The 15,687-nt window shown below is 37.8% G+C and overlaps 1 protein-coding gene across 2 annotated transcripts in view; it reads right to left on the reverse strand.

The window, feature by feature from the left end:
* Positions 1-15,687, reverse strand: part of COL4A4 (collagen type IV alpha 4 chain) — a 63,018-nt gene that overhangs the window by 30,385 nt on the left and 16,946 nt on the right. Inside the window, exons 7-20 of one of the 2 annotated variants that reach the window (XM_086844844.1) lie at positions 14,650-14,766; positions 12,718-12,786; positions 12,448-12,483; positions 11,687-11,749; positions 11,188-11,223; positions 10,996-11,037; positions 9,987-10,067; positions 9,062-9,115; positions 8,217-8,276; positions 7,544-7,588; positions 6,468-6,521; positions 2,407-2,476; positions 835-939; positions 94-258 (exon numbers count right to left, since the gene is read on the reverse strand). In XM_086844844.1, coding sequence (XP_086700970.1) covers positions 94-258; positions 835-939; positions 2,407-2,476; positions 6,468-6,521; positions 7,544-7,588; positions 8,217-8,276; positions 9,062-9,115; positions 9,987-10,067; positions 10,996-11,037; positions 11,188-11,223; positions 11,687-11,749; positions 12,448-12,483; positions 12,718-12,786; positions 14,650-14,766 — 997 coding nt within the window. Of the gene's footprint in view, positions 1-93; positions 259-834; positions 940-2,406; positions 2,477-5,421; positions 5,688-6,467; positions 6,522-7,543; positions 7,589-8,216; positions 8,277-9,061; positions 9,116-9,986; positions 10,068-10,995; positions 11,038-11,187; positions 11,224-11,686; positions 11,750-12,447; positions 12,484-12,717; positions 12,787-14,649; positions 14,767-15,687 lie in introns of those variants that run through there. The other variant, XM_086844845.1, reaches the window with a different exon arrangement.

The raw sequence follows: 15,687 nt of genomic DNA on the forward strand, positions 1-15,687 counted from the left end.
ACACTTTTCACTTCTCTGCATTTGTAGCACCAACAAAAGCAATGGATCTATTAATCTGCAGAAGTCTGTTTTTGTTATATAAATTGAACCTACTGGGTAGTCCAGGTAAGCCTTGTCTTCCTGGCTGCCCTGGTAGGCCTGGTGGTCCAGGAAATCCTGGTCTTCCTGGGATTAATTCACCTATTCCAGGCAAACCAGGGTCCCCTTGAAAACCCTGAGGTCCTGGTTCCCCACTTACTCCTGGCAGGCCAGGAAGACCTGAAAAAAAAAAAAGAAAAAGAAAGGGAAACAGCTCAAACAGCATTAATGTGAGATATCAAGGGAACTCCAGACCATCCAGGACTGTCCTGAAAAACAGCTTCTATATAACTAATGCCTGAATCCAAATCCTTAGGTTTTTCAGTATCCACAAGAAAAGAGGTTCCTGCTGTAGATCTTCAAATGCTTCTTTTCCTCCTTCCCTTCATTATCTCTTTTCCAGACATCCCAGTTACTCCAGCTCCTTATAAAGACCAAAGCCATCCCCAGCACATCCCTTCATATCTTTTTGAGATGGAGAGCAGAAATTTTAAGCACGGCACTCCAGACACAGTTATACTAGGAGTTTACCATGGTAGTATTCTCCTTGGTCTTCTGTTCATTTTCTAGTCATTCCTAATGTCCTGCTTGGATCATTTTGTTTCTTTTTCTGGCTATTAAGTGCTGAATTAATATTTTTACTGAACAGTCTTTACAGTTGGTAACTTGCATCAAGCAAGAATAAAGAACAGTTTTCTTTCAGCTGTTTTCTTTCGTTCTGGTGTGTAGTTCACACTTCTCCTCTATTTCTCTTACTTGTTCCATCATATCCTGGTCTTCCTACAAGGCCTGAAGGACCAATTGGTCCAACTGACCCCATTTCACCAACAGGACCTGGAAATCCAGGATCTCCTCGTGGGCCTGCAGAGAATTACAGAAACACGTGAGTTGAACACCTGACAGAATCGACAGCTTAAATCTAAATTAAGCTGCAACCAAAATTATAATTTGGAAACTACACAAAAGTAAAATAATTTATGAAACATTTTAAAGTGTGTAACAATTTAATTTTAAGGTGGGAGGATTTGGTTACTTTTCTATGGATTCCAGCCCATTTCATAAGCACATTTTTGACTCTTCATCCCTTTGTGGAAATATCTTTGTGCTGTGTATTACAAAATGCTAAGAGAAATGTTTGCCCAAAATAAATGCATGTAACATTGAAAATAAATATGGATTTCATATTACATGTGTTGTCAGTACACACAGGGAGGTCATTTCAGGATCACTTTAGCTGAAATTATCCAGACTTTTAAAAGTGTAATTTCAAAATTGCTACAAATATGAAATTTCAAATTGCAATTACATACTGATAAAGAAAACCTGAATGAGATGTAACCAGCTTCATTAAATTGGAAACAGAAAATATTTGCAGTAGTCTGTTCTCTACTGTGCTAAAGGCCTCTTTCTTTCAAGATTGTACCCACTCACACCATGCACATGATTGAATATTACTTGTGATATTAAGCATGGGGTTGCTCGTTGTATGTAAACCATGGAAATCTGTGGAAAAAATTTAATTTATTTTAGGATGAGGCCTCTGTCTAATGGGGAGGTTCTGCTGAACTGGGGTTTTGTTGTAACTTACTTATGTGATCACAAGAAATTTCTAATGCTGCACTAGAAATACAGTTTATAATGAGTTCTCTGTTGAAATGTTCTCATAAGACAAACTCTCCAAGTATTAGATGCAGAAGCACAACCTTGCAGGCAGCAGACCAGGCTGTTCTCCGCAGCTTCCTGCTATTAAATAAAAATTTCCACATATCTTTTCACCAATTAAATGAGTAAGATGGGGATAAAAGAAGCTGGGGCATTAAAACCCAGCCTGAGGTTTAGGGAGGAAGGTAATAAATTGACAGGTATTCTGTTGGGGCTACTATTCCCAGGACTTTGCCCCTGCTATGCAACAGGAAGTTTGATTGTAGTCTAAAATCTGTGTGTTGTGGCAATACTGAAAACAGGAATCTTAAATTACAATGGGAAGGCAAATTTTCTTATTTGCTGTCCATTAACCAGAAGTGGCTTATTTTTTATAGATATTTTGTAAATATGCTTAGGTCCAATAATGAGAGAGTCCCTCAAATCTAGTTGTGACTGTCTGCGTGAAGATCTCGCACACAAACCTTTAATCTGCCACTTGCATGTTTAATGTAGTTCCAGGAAAATCAGCAAGACAAACACAAAAAATGAGGCCAAACCCACAAACACAACCTGTAGCCACTAGGAATGTTTTAGGATTCTGTCCCCTGCACCTCTAGTGAGCAGTTTCACACACCTGGTCCTGCACTTCATACAGCACAAAGACTAGTCAAAAATAGATACAACCTTTTACAGGAGGCAGTGGAGTTCCAACAGCTCCAGGAGGACCTGGGGGCCCTTTCTCTCCTGGATCCCCCTGTAAGAGTCCAACAATAATCTTTTTATTACAAGTACATGGTGCACTAGAATGTAACTGAATATTTCAACAATGGGGAGGTATGTAAGGATTTAACACACACCACCCAGGAAACTTGATTTTCACACTTTACAGCATTTAAAATCAAGAAAAAAGATTTAAAATAATCAATATCTTTCAGGATGCTAGTGGCTAAACAGTAATATACCCATCATACATTATCTATTTGAACACATAACCATTGTATTTGATTTCATTCATTTATTGTAAATATGACTCAACTACAGTAAATCAGTACCCATTTAACAACCAATATTATTATTGGTTGTTATTATTAATAACAACCAATCTGTAACTAAAATTACAGAAATTCTGTATCAGAATTAGGAAATTACTTATATGACAGGTAAGCATAAAAAAAACCGGTTTCAGAGTCTAACAGCTATTATCAATGGTAAGAGAAACTCGAAGCTCTTATGAGTGAAACATCTGCATTAGGGAAACATGAAAGTACTAACTAATGGTGAGGAAAATCACTTCTGCATGGAGGGTTTCTAAATTAACTTGGATTTTGATACTTAGTATTCCAAGTGAAGTGGACTTCAGGGAAGACTTTTATGTGGCAAATTGTATTAGACCTTTTGCTTTGTAGATTAGAAATCAGCTCTCCTTTTTCAGCAAGTGGGAAGTGAGAAAACAAGAATGTCAGTGTGGGAACTGCATAGTGAGGCTGCATTCCCAGGACTGGACTCCAGGGCCTTTTAGGACACAGACAAGGAGAACTGGGACCACAAAACTGGATACCCAGTCTTACACAAGCGAAAACAAGGCCTCTATGCCTCTTTCTTGGCTTTTTTTTAAAAAAATGGCGTTTCTACAGTAATTAGTTCTGACACTGACTGCTGCCCTCTTGATCTCTGGCCTGTTTTCTCTGACTGTATCTTGCAGAACAAAAAAGATATCCTTGTGTCATCATCTTTGGTTCTTTTACACAGAAACATAAATCTGTCTTCCCTAATGACACAGAAGAGCCTTCTGTGTGGCAGGGAAGAAAAAGTAAAACTAGCATTTTTTCTCCTCTGATAAATTTAGAAAGTATTTTGAGCTTTAACTTAATGATGACAAATAATCAAAGCTTTGTATAATAGATGTACTTGGCTCAAGTCTTACATTATTTTTGTGCTGATTTTAAAATGACACAACCAGAACAAGAAAGAACTGAAAAGTAATGAGCCAATGTCAGACATGTCTGTTCTTAGTATCCCAAGTAATAAATTCCAGTTGTGGTCTCTGAAAATCTGGTTTAAGGCTGTTAGGGCTAATGACCCTCTCTGGCTAGCAGCTGCCTATTTGCTGTGTTTTTACCATTGGTATACTCCTACATAATGGCATAGATCTGTCTGGATTATTTTGTTGACACTGTTTTCTCTTCCCATAAAAACTTCAGGAGACTCAACTTGCCAACTGTTTATTTAAAAAAAAAAAAAAATTGTGTTGCCAGCATTCAGGCTTAGGCATCAAAAGCTATGGCAACGATTTCTTGAAGTCCACTTTACGCTATTAGCAACAGTTAGCATTTTTTAAAGATGAAATCTACTTTCAGTGCAACTGGGGTTTTTCCTGAGTCTCTACACCTTAAATCTGAATGCATCTTAGATTTTCTATGAACATGTTTGTTTCAGAAAAATCTACACAAGGACAGGCTATTCCCACGAGAAGTTTTAATCATATTCCTGTTCCTTTGGTGCACCTGATTTTCAGTGGATCATAAACAGCAGCTGGTGAGGCCAGCTGAACAGTTGATGCAGTCTGGATAGGTCTCTCCTTTCAAGAATAATCAGATTTCTCCAGTTGTTTCCCAATCAAAACTACAGCATCTGTGCAATCACTCAGGATTTTGCATATCTGTATTAGTTTTCCTTTTTTTTATTACATTGTGTCTATACTTGATTTGATTTCTTTTGCTCTGGGCACTAGCAATTGTAATTTCATCTTTCTGTATCATTACTGCAGGATTTCAGCCTTTTCCCTAGCCTAACCTACCAACAATTAATCATGTTTTTGTTTACTGTTTGTAGTGTTACTGATGGCTACTCAGGCTGTGGGCTAATCAGTGGAGTCTGAGGAATGCACTATTCTGTCTATAACATGACTTGTCTCAAGTTTGTTAATGAGGCCCTGAATGAAAACAATATGTACACCAGGGTGAGAACTTTTTAACACAAACACATAAGATTTGATTCCAGATTTTGGGAGTATTGGACTGCAATGAATTTTCTGTTTAAATCTGATATGCAGTGTTTCAGTTTAATTAATATCTACATGATATCACTGTGTTGTGAAGTTGATAATAGCCAAAAGGGAGGAAAAGTAACATGTGTGGGCAATTTTTCTTCTCCTGGGTATGACCACACAATTAAAATCTTGGCTGAAGAAGCTGGTCTAGCATTCTCTTGGCAGTCCTAACTGTGAAAGTAAGTGTGTGACTAAGCCAGATGCTTTTATTGTATTTTACTTACTTACTTTATGTGTTTGTCATTTCTGATTTGTAAACATGCTTTGAAAACCTCTTTGTTGCTTTATATTTGTATGCTTTCTACTGTGTCTTTAGCTGTATACTACTATATGACAAGTTTGCACCAGCCATGTTTACTTCTATGTGTCACCACAGATTATGAAGAGTGTGTTCCAATCTTAACATTTAGTTTATAACAGAGGTGGTTTTTGTGCAAATCTCTTGAAGAAAATTTACTAGCTTATATGTACATTTCAAAAAAGTTACTTCAGAGGGAAATAAACACTCCTTGACTTTTGTATTCCAGAGTATTTAAACCAAGTTCATTAGCATCACAATTTCTGCAATAATGTTTTTCCTCTGTACTGTGGTAGTAACTTTGATGAGCTTTTTCAACCTTGGTGTCTCTGCTGATGATTCTGTCACCCACCTTCTGCATTGCAGCATTTCACTTCTCCTCTTGCTCATACACTGCTGACCACTTGGACCCTACACCAGGACTCCTTAGGCCTTCCCCCCTGGCTAGACTCACTGGTGCTTTGCTGCCTCTAGGGTAGCATCCAGAACTGCTTTTTTCTTCTGAGTGTGCTTTAGCATTGTAGATTCCACAGGAAATATAATAGTTCCCTTCATTCAAGTCTTTGTTGTTACTCAGAATTACAATATGATCCAGTAGCCAGAATTTCATTGGTTCTCTAGCCTGCAGAAGAAAATTCCATAAACTTTTGTCCTGAAATGTGACTAGACTGACACCTGGGTCTTCTGAAATTATTTTAAACATCTCTTCCACACTTCAAATATTTTCCTGTTTTACTGCTTATTCCCCGGAATGTGACACCTACACTTCTAATCCCTAATGGAAAGCAGCAGGTATTGTAAAATAAAAGACTGTTAGTTTCATCTAAGTGAGCCAAAGTAGGAAATGTTTAAGTACAGCTGGTGTGAAGGAGTCCACTTCCTTACCTTTCTGGTGAACATCTTGGAACAATTACTTAAGTGAATGCATCGAACACATGCCAAGGGATTTTGGTAAATCATGCAAACAAGCCCATCTGAATGGAATTTAGCCACCTCATTTGGGGCCAGTTTTCATCCTTGTTTATAGGATCATACCATTAACTAAACAGCAGCTTCCTTTACCTCCCTAGGGAAAGTAGCTCAACCATGAATACCTTGCAGAGTACAACAATTCATGCATTAGGTAGCTATCCTGCTATACTTTCAGGTAACTATTTGGATTAACAATTTCTATGGTATGTAAAATAGAATTCCCATTCTCACATGCACCAGCTAGGAATGTTTTCTTACATTGCTATTTATTACCACAGTGATGAATAACTATAATTATCATGGAAACAGTAGATCTTTAAAGAAATTATGACTGTATAAAGGGAAATGGCCTGGTAAGTGGGTACATTTGGGAGGTAATACTGGCACAGAGGGGAGTGGGGTGTGAATGTGTGGTCATTTTTTTACCTGTATGCCTGGATAGCCAGGTTGTCCAGGAAAACCAGCAAATCCTGTTTCACCCTGGAAAGGATCGCATAAATACAATTTGATTTATCTGTTAAGACATAATTAATTGAGTAAAACCCAGTAAGGCAGTTGTATAGTGCTGTGATGTTATAATTGTGTCCACAGCTTGTTTCAGAGAATTGACTGGATTTGTACAGGAGGTGGTGTTTCACAGACTCTCCTGTGTTGGAAAATTCACAGCATGTATTGCCAGGTTATTCAGACAGTGCTCAGCAGATTTAGCGAACCTGGGGCGCAGAATTAGCTGGAATCCATACCAGCAGACTCTGACAGACTGTCTGCTTAATACAGCTGAAATTGTTTTGCTGCCTGCTGAATGACTCTTAAACTACTGCATGGAAAGCAGCTGCACATCAGCTCTCTTCTCTTTTTATGATTTTCTAATATACTCATCCAGCCAGAACTCAAACTCTTTAGGTAGGCAGGAGTGAAAAACAAAAAGTATTTTTGCAGATAAAACAGTCATGTGGAACACAGCTCTAGAGGCAAATATTTACACATTAATGTGATTTATGAACAGCAATATCACTACCTTAACTAGAGTTGGGCAAGATATAGATCTATACACGTACATCTATTGTTCTTTATTCCAGTAAGATGTCTTAATTTCATAAGTAAAATTTATCTGACTTAGCATCACTGGAATTTCTTAAGCCAGAAACATGAACAAAATATGCATGCACCACAAAATTGCAGAAACAATGTCACCATAAAAAACGAAGTTAACATGCTGCATAACTTTTCTATTATGCTGTATGTGTGTCCCACTGACTTTTCCTCCTCCTTGCAACTTCAGATTTCATTAGCAAATTTCAGCCAAATTTCAAAGAGTGGCAGAAATTCAGAAGACACAGAGTTCATACAGCTTCTGTGGCAACAGGTAGCAGAAGAGAAAAGAAGGAATGCAATCTGAGCTGTGAAGTATGTGGAAATTCCGAATCTGCACAAATCCACAGAAAACAAATTCTCACTGATCCCACTGTTCAGGGAGCTGCTTATACTTTCTGCCTTCATACCTTCATTCCAGGAAAACCTGCAGGTCCATAAGAACCAGGATGACCCTAACAAAAACAAGTGCACTGTAAGCTGAAACAGTATAACTTATATAAAATTAAACCTATCCAGAACTGCTGTTAATGTTACATAGATAAATATTACTTGGGATATCTTCCAAAAACTTTGCAAAGCTTTTGCAAATAGTTTCTGTGAGAAATGGACAAGAATTAGAGCTATAGACCAAAGTTTGTCCATAGCCAAGTTTGTCCAAGCCAGTTCAGTTTGCACTTAAGTTTTTTTCCCATATTGCACCAAGCACAGTAGTGGAATGCTGCTCCACTTCAACACTGTTAGGCAAATCAAGCACAAGTAAAGCTGCTGTAAAAAACTGCCATCAGCATGTATGGAGAACATTAAACTTAGTGTGTTAGTACTGTGCTATTCCAGAGCAGCTTTGTGCTGGTCTAAATATTTAGAGGATAACCCTACAGATTTACTTTCTTTCCAAGGAAAGTTTGTATGAGCTTATGTTTAAGTCTGAAACAGGGTAAGTCACAGGGGAAGTCTCCTAAATACTCTATACAGGAAGCATGACAGTTTAAAAAAAATCCTTAAAGTCTTTTTTGAAATTGCAAACTTAAACTGCATAATTATAGTGACTTTGTGATATAATTTATTGTGTAACTTTCTTACCTGCAATCCAGGGAATCCAGGAAGGCCTTTTTCACCCTTTTCTCCTCTCCCAAGTATGCCCTAGAGCAGTCAAAATAGTTTCTTTAACCAAGATGCTCAGTGAAGCATGCTATAAATTTCAGTATTAGTGCATATTTATTAAATTATGTATACATTGCATTGATGGATCTTGTTTCACTTGAGAGGCTCAATCACTGCAGCTGACTTCACACAGCACCACCAGCAGTGCCTAAGTAGTTCCAGTTATTTGAGGAACCTGCTGGGGTCTCTAAGCTTCATATTATTTCAGCAGTTGAATTTGTATATATATATATGTATATGTATATATATATATATATATACACACATACACACACATATACACACACACACATACATATATATGAACAACTCTTTCTCCAAACAGGTGGCTCTGCCTTCTCTACCCTTGGGGATATCCACAGTGTCAAGTTAAAGTCATTCCCCAACCTGTATATTCTGATGAATATACATCATGATTCTGTGATGAATATACATCATGCCCCATTAAGAACACATTCAGATCATCTTTTTCTCTTCTTGAGGAAAAATAATCTGTACTTGTATTTTCTTCACAGTTCCAATCCATTAGGTCAACAGCCCAACTGGCAACAATACTGACCTTTTGCTACCAGGCAACACTCAATAGGTATGTATAAAAGAGACTTAGAAAGATTTTCCAATGGGTTTTGAAATATTTTTGCTTTCACATTGATTAAGGTGGTGATTAAATTTCACAGCAAAAAATGCTGTGCTTTAGAAGTTTAACGTAATAACCACAGAAGGACTTTGCCAGTACCATGGGAAAAAAAAATGCCATTACTTACTTTGGGTCCACGTGGCCCTCTGTCTCCTGTTACCCCAGGTAATCCTTTTTGGCCCTACACATAAAAAGAAAGTTTTTGTGTATGTTTACCGGTTCCCTAAATTGAGGCTGCAGGAGCTGGCAATGCCAAGTTCACCTTTTCATTTGTGTATTTGAGGAAATCAGACTTGAGGACACAGAGGGCTCTGCAATAATAGAGGGCTCTGTAAAAGAGGTTTTGCTTAAAAATAACATGGGTTACAAACATTCTAATGTTCCAAGCCACTCAGCTATAGCTGTGGTAGGTGTGATGTTGAAGTACAGGATGTCCAGGAAAGTTGTGGATGCCCCATTCTTTAAAATGTTCTAGGCCAGTTTGGATGAGGCTTTGAGCAACCTGGTCTAGTAGAAAGTGTCCCTGGCCATGGCAGAGGAATTGGGACTAGCTGATCTTTAAGGACTCTTCCAATCCAAACCATTTTATGATTCTGTGATAAAACTGACAACAAAATCACACTTAATTTTTATACCCAGTAAGGCACCCTAGAAGGGTTAGGGTTGGTTCAAACCTGTAGATTGGAGTACAGTTGCCAGTGATATGCAAAATTTAAAGGATTAGTGAAGAGCCACAAAGAGATTCAATAGCACAGTAATCAAATTTGCCAAGATGCCTAAAATATGATCTGCCCATGACAAAAAATAAAATCAAAGCAAGGGCAGTACCTCCTTTCTGCATTAAGACAGCCTTCCCTCCAGAACATGAACTAAAGCACACGTGGGGTATCCTCTCCTGAAAGCTTATAGGAGGGTGCTGAACACAGGATTCTGCTGCAGCTGGTAGTTTCTTACAGAAAGATAGATTAGTCTTATGCCATCCTTTCAAAAATTCCCTCACAGGATTGTAGTTGCCAAGATGAGCACTGTTAAATATGATGACAAATTAACACCTTTTGTCCTTTGAACAGCTGAGCTCCAGGAGGTCCAACTAACAGCGGTAACCCAGGCGGCCCAGGCAGTCCGATGTCGCCCTGTGGAAGCCAAAACAACAGCAGAGATGTTCCATGCAGTATTTCAGTGATTCTCAGCTTGTTTTCCTGTTGTAACACAGCATTACATATTTCTGTTCTCACTGAAAATGTACCAATTACCTGCAGATAGAGGTTTGCATTTAGATCTTTAAGCTTCTTTACCATCTGCCCAGATGACTAAGCATCCCAGGCTGGCAATCTAACCACTTATTCTCCTGAGTCATTAAAAATAATGTTACAGCTAAGGAAATAAATGAGAATGTCTGGCTCCCACTCCAAATCTGCTGTGGAGATAGTAGTTACAGGATTGTCAAATCTCTTATGTGTACATACAGTCTCTCATGTTCTAGACCGAAGCCTTTAAGTACAAGACTTTGTGAATGTGAAATTAACTTACTGGTTTGCTATGGAAAGTTGTATATGTTAGAAATTTGCACAAATTCTAAGAACTGATTGGACCAATTCATAGAGGAAATATCAAATATTCCACATTCGTTCTACATATCCTGAGTGTGCTAATATAGGTGGAGACCGGTAGAGGAACAATTATTATGTGTTTCTTACACCCTTTCCTTGACATCTGTTCTGCACTTAGCAAGAGATGAGATTCAGGGACTCATCTGATACAGCCCCTGTCACTAAGTAATCACAATTACTCTTGTGATTGCCTTGCTGTGTCTGTTCACAATGTATGTAAATGCTTAGTAACACTGATAGTTGCTTTTTGTAATCTTCAGAATGTGCTTGATTCCGACATGCAGCTCACTGAAGGAATCACTTCTGCTCAGAATTCATTCAGTAACTTCTTCTGTTCTAACATAATTAGCAGGAGACAAAGCCACAATGAATGGGTTCCAGGGAACCCAACAAGACCATTATTCTTCTAACTCTACAGCAATAATATATTTAATATTATTTATTTTCTTACCGGCTCCCCCTTTTGTCCATCCACTCCAATCCCTGGATTTCCCTAATTGATAAAGAATGATCAGAAAATACTAACATTAGCATTTAATCAAGTAACTCTTTTGAAAAACTTGGTAACAAATGAAGAAAAGGAACATTTCAAACAGTTGTATAAATTATTATTTCACTAAAAGCTTCAGAAGTTATTACCTACCTGTTCACCTGGTAAACCAGGGTAACCTGGAATACCCTTTAAAAGAGAATGAAGACAAGTTAATATGTCTGATTTAGAGACAGCTTTTGAAAATTATTTCCTCTTGCTTACAGAACCTAGAGACAGAATTTTCTCTTGGGGTGCACTTATTCCAAAGTGCAATTTACTTCACATGGTCACTGCTTTTAGGAGGGCTGACCTATGGTTTCCCCCTCTCTTGTATCCCACAGGTGGTCTCGGGAAAAGGGATTAAGGAGAGAGCACTAGGAGCATTTCTCCATCACCACAGATGACCAGGATAAAACATGTTCATGCAGACATGGCAAGGAACAACATATTCCTCAGCTTCCAAACTCGTAAGGTAAAGCAAAAGTCTAACTTATCACCTGCCTCAAAAACTACTTTTCGACTTTGATTCATATTAAGGCAAGTTCTAAAACAGGTAGACAAGAATGAACACATATCCTATGGCAAGGCTGTATAACTGTGGTGATCTTACAGGCAAGCCTGGATGGCCTGGGTATCCAGATGGGCCCGTTGTACCTCTTGACCCTCTAGGTCCCTGGAAAAGATGGCAAAAGGTCTTTTTATGAACATGAAAAGAACTTGCCCTTTTCCACACAAACAGCCCCTCCAAAACACCTTGGACTCAGACTGTCGGCCACTGGATTCCACCCATGGCCCAAAGTTTACACCATGCCTGAAATCTCCCTGTGACTAGAGCAGCCCAGCACCAGATTCTGGGTAATACCAGACAAGGCACAGATCTATGTTATTTATGTACTGAGAGTTCATTTTTTCAGCAATTGAGCTATGGTGCAGGGACTTGATACAATTCATCACCTTTATGAAGGGTATAACAAGACGAACCCAAAGCCCTCAAGAATGTAATTCAGCAACAAAATTAAATTCTCTCCTTCTTTCATGCTCTTATGGCTGGAATATGATAGAGTGCTACTTGGGAGATCCATCAGATACTGTATAAGATTTCACATCTTGAATTTCAGAGAGAAAATATTCTGGAGTACCAGGGCAACAACAGCTAATGCAGGTGAGGATGGTCTGTTTCTACTACCTTTCAGCCAGCATGAACTGGCCATGGGAACAGACTATAGAGACTTGATGTTTCTCAGACTTTATTCTGGAATTTTGCTATTTAAGGCAGGCAGAGAAACCCCGGTATTTCTTACCATACTAAGGAGAAAAAATTGAAGATCTTCAAGACAAAAAGCAATTACAGAACCCACTGACTGTACTTACAGGCATGCCAGGGGGTCCAGGATCACCTCTCTCTCCCTGTAATGACAATCATTTAGCAAATGAACCAGTTCAAGCTTTCTTGTGCTTACTTTCTCACTTTACAGATATTAAGATCATAAACTATCTTTTAGAGTTGCAGAAGTGGTTTCAGCTTCTTTTTTTTTTTTTTTTCACTAAGTTTTATTAACTAGTGAGGAGTAATGGAGCAATTACATTTACCATACATGTTTTCCTACAGTGGATGATTTTTTTTCACAATCTGATACTTACTGGAAGTCCTTTTCCAAAATGTGAAATATACACTGAATTTCCTTTTTCTCCTTTCTGCCCTGGAATTCCCTTTAAAGAAAAAGAATCTTTTAAAACATGACCCACTTACTGATATCCTACATTTTCATGGAGACTGTATGATAACTTCTCAGGCTGTGACTTTCTGGTGCACCTGTATCACAAGGTCAGTCAGAATTAAACAGGGAAGGTATTTCTCCCTGGAATGGTACAATAAAAGGAGGAATTACAGCTGTCTGCAGCTGGATATAGCTACAGTAGATTTGATACAGATTACAGGTAAACAACTAGTGCTAGTGAACACATTAAACAAATCAAAATTTGTATTTATCTTTAATTATTTTATATGTGGTCTCTTGTAAAATAAAACATCTTTGTTAGATTCAGTTTTTTATCTTCTATATGACTTAGGTAAGGCCTTACAGACAGAAGTTACTTTATTTTCCAACAAGACTGATGAAGTAAAGCACATAAAAATGTACACAGTGTTAAATAAAATTATACAGGACAATGTTATAAATAAGAATTAGGAAAAAATGGTGGCTGTAATGTACAGTCAAGTTAGTACCTGGTACAACAAATCAATTTAAAAATAGGCAATCTGCATAGAGAGGTTGGAATTGGATTCTTGCATACATGCAAATGTGGTTACTGTGTGTTGTTTTTCTGGGTAGCTAAATGAATTTGCAATGGAATTTCAGCATGCATATCCATGTCTACATGCCTATTGTGTCTCCCTGTTTTTGTAGGCTGCAAATACTTTTCTAGGCCTGCTAAAGAGCATGCTCTTGAAATTGGTAGGATTTATGCCGTAATTTGTCTCATGTCCCATTTTTCCTTTATGTCACTTCTCTAATTACAAAGAGTAAAATTCTATTTTGAAGGCCATAGTAAGTAATAAAATACAGGTGAAATAAGAGTTTCAGCAGAAGTAACAAGTTACTTTCAGAGGTATAACAAATGAGGTTATTAGTAAGTTTATGATGTGTCTTTCATAGCATGAAACTGTATTTTATTCTAATTGCTATTATCTTTGATAGCATCATTACGCTCTTGCACCTGCTCCATATTTTTCTAATGGCTGAATTCAGAGTTTTACTTAGCTCTCACTAAACACATTTGATTTTTCATGTAAAGTGCAGTTGTTTTTATTGTGTTAGAAATTTTCAGGGAAGCTGTTAGACCAACTAATCAGCTCTTATTCATTCAGAACTAAAACTTGTTTCCATAAAAAGTCAAAGACTGGTGACTAGAACTGTTCAGCAAAATTTCTTTGGAGCTACAGTAATTTATTTCCCTTAATGATAAGAATCTTTTTTTTCTTCAGTGGTTGAGAACTGCTAACACAGACTTAAATAATTTTAAAGTGCCTTCCATTTTAACAGAAAAAGTAAACAAATATTAAAGTCCTAATTTCCAACATTTTAACTGTGGAACAATCTCTGCATATACTAATCCATGCCCAGACAAGACTAGGAGTGCACAGAGCACGGAAGTGTAAAAAAGTGGTACCAAATCTTAGAGTGTAACAGGACTTGTTGAACCTTCCTCTTACTTCTATGTCATCTCATCTATGTCCCTACTAGTAATGCCTTTAAGAAATTTCAAGTACTAATGAATGATATGATGGTTTCAAGCCACTCCTTCTCAGCAGGTGTGGCTACATTCTGGGGAAACAGGTCAGAATTTAGCTCTCAAGGCAGCCATATATGTACTTCAATGATATAGGAGCTTATTTCACATTCAAGCTTCATCTGTTGAGGCAGTGTGTTTCACTCCCATTAACCTGAGTAAGAATTCCTGGGAATCCCCTGTGCAGCACTGCAAAACTGATGCCACAGTCTAAGAGTCATTTTAAGACCTGTGAGCTTGGAGGGAAAATGCACGTGCACAGTGGGAATGCCTTTCACATACATAAGGACCTCTTGGTCCCATATAACCGTTTTCTCCTGGAAATCCTGGGTCTCCCCTTGAGCCATTGCAGCCATCCAAACCATGCTTGCCTCTGGGTCCTTCCATTCCTGGGAGGCCCTGAAAGACAGTTTAATATTTATTAGAAATACACCATGATTAATGGGAAATTACTTTTTAAATGAACAGAACAGTTCAGAAACAAATATATCTCAGATGTGAATGAGATGACCCGTCACAGTGGTACTGGTTTCATACTCTTGCATTACAAATGTCTTCTATTCTGAACAGATTGTTTTTGTGGTGCAGAACAAATTAGGTAATTCTTTTGTTTATTTGTTTTTTTTTGATGGATACCAAATACAACAGGGACAACACTGGTTAAGAGGACCAGACTGTGCTCTCACTTGAGGGAAAAAGTAATGTTCTGCCTTCTCAGAGAATATAGCTCTTTAGCTATAGTCTTTCTAGTGGCTGTAAAGTTGAAAAAAGTCCACAGGGGAAAAAAAAAGTAATCTCAAGCAGCCTCATGTTTTTTAATTGTTAGGATAAAACAAGTAAAAAGAGGACACAGCCTCACAGCTTGACTCAGGCACACAGTAATTACAGAGACTGTGATTTTTCTAACCTAGCAATAACTAACCAGGGTCCAGATAAGGATTAGTTCTACTAAAAATTAGGAACTGGGCAATGAAACAATGAGATTTTTCATGGAATTATCTTCCTGTTGGAGAAAAAAACCTATTTTTCACAGAATTAAAGATTTTCTTAAGGATAAAATATAAATTTTGACCTAAAATTATTTGGGGGGGGGGGGGGGGCGTGGAGAGGGAATCTGAAAAATTGCCAAGGAAGTATCCTCCTGGTCATTTGCCTGAAATGCTTTTGTCAATTCTACCTTCCTCCTATCTGTGAATACTTCAGTCTAATCTGTGGACACTGGTTTTAAATTAACATTTTTTGCAAAAAGAATATACATTTATTGGGAACACTTCCTTTTTTTTTTTTTGTGCCAGATTTTGGGCTTGTGACCTCTATATT

Source organism: Cyanistes caeruleus, chromosome 10 (genome assembly GCF_971803275.1).
Source record: "Cyanistes caeruleus chromosome 10, bCyaCae1.hap1.1, whole genome shotgun sequence".
Lineage (NCBI taxonomy): Eukaryota > Metazoa > Chordata > Aves > Passeriformes > Paridae > Cyanistes > Cyanistes caeruleus.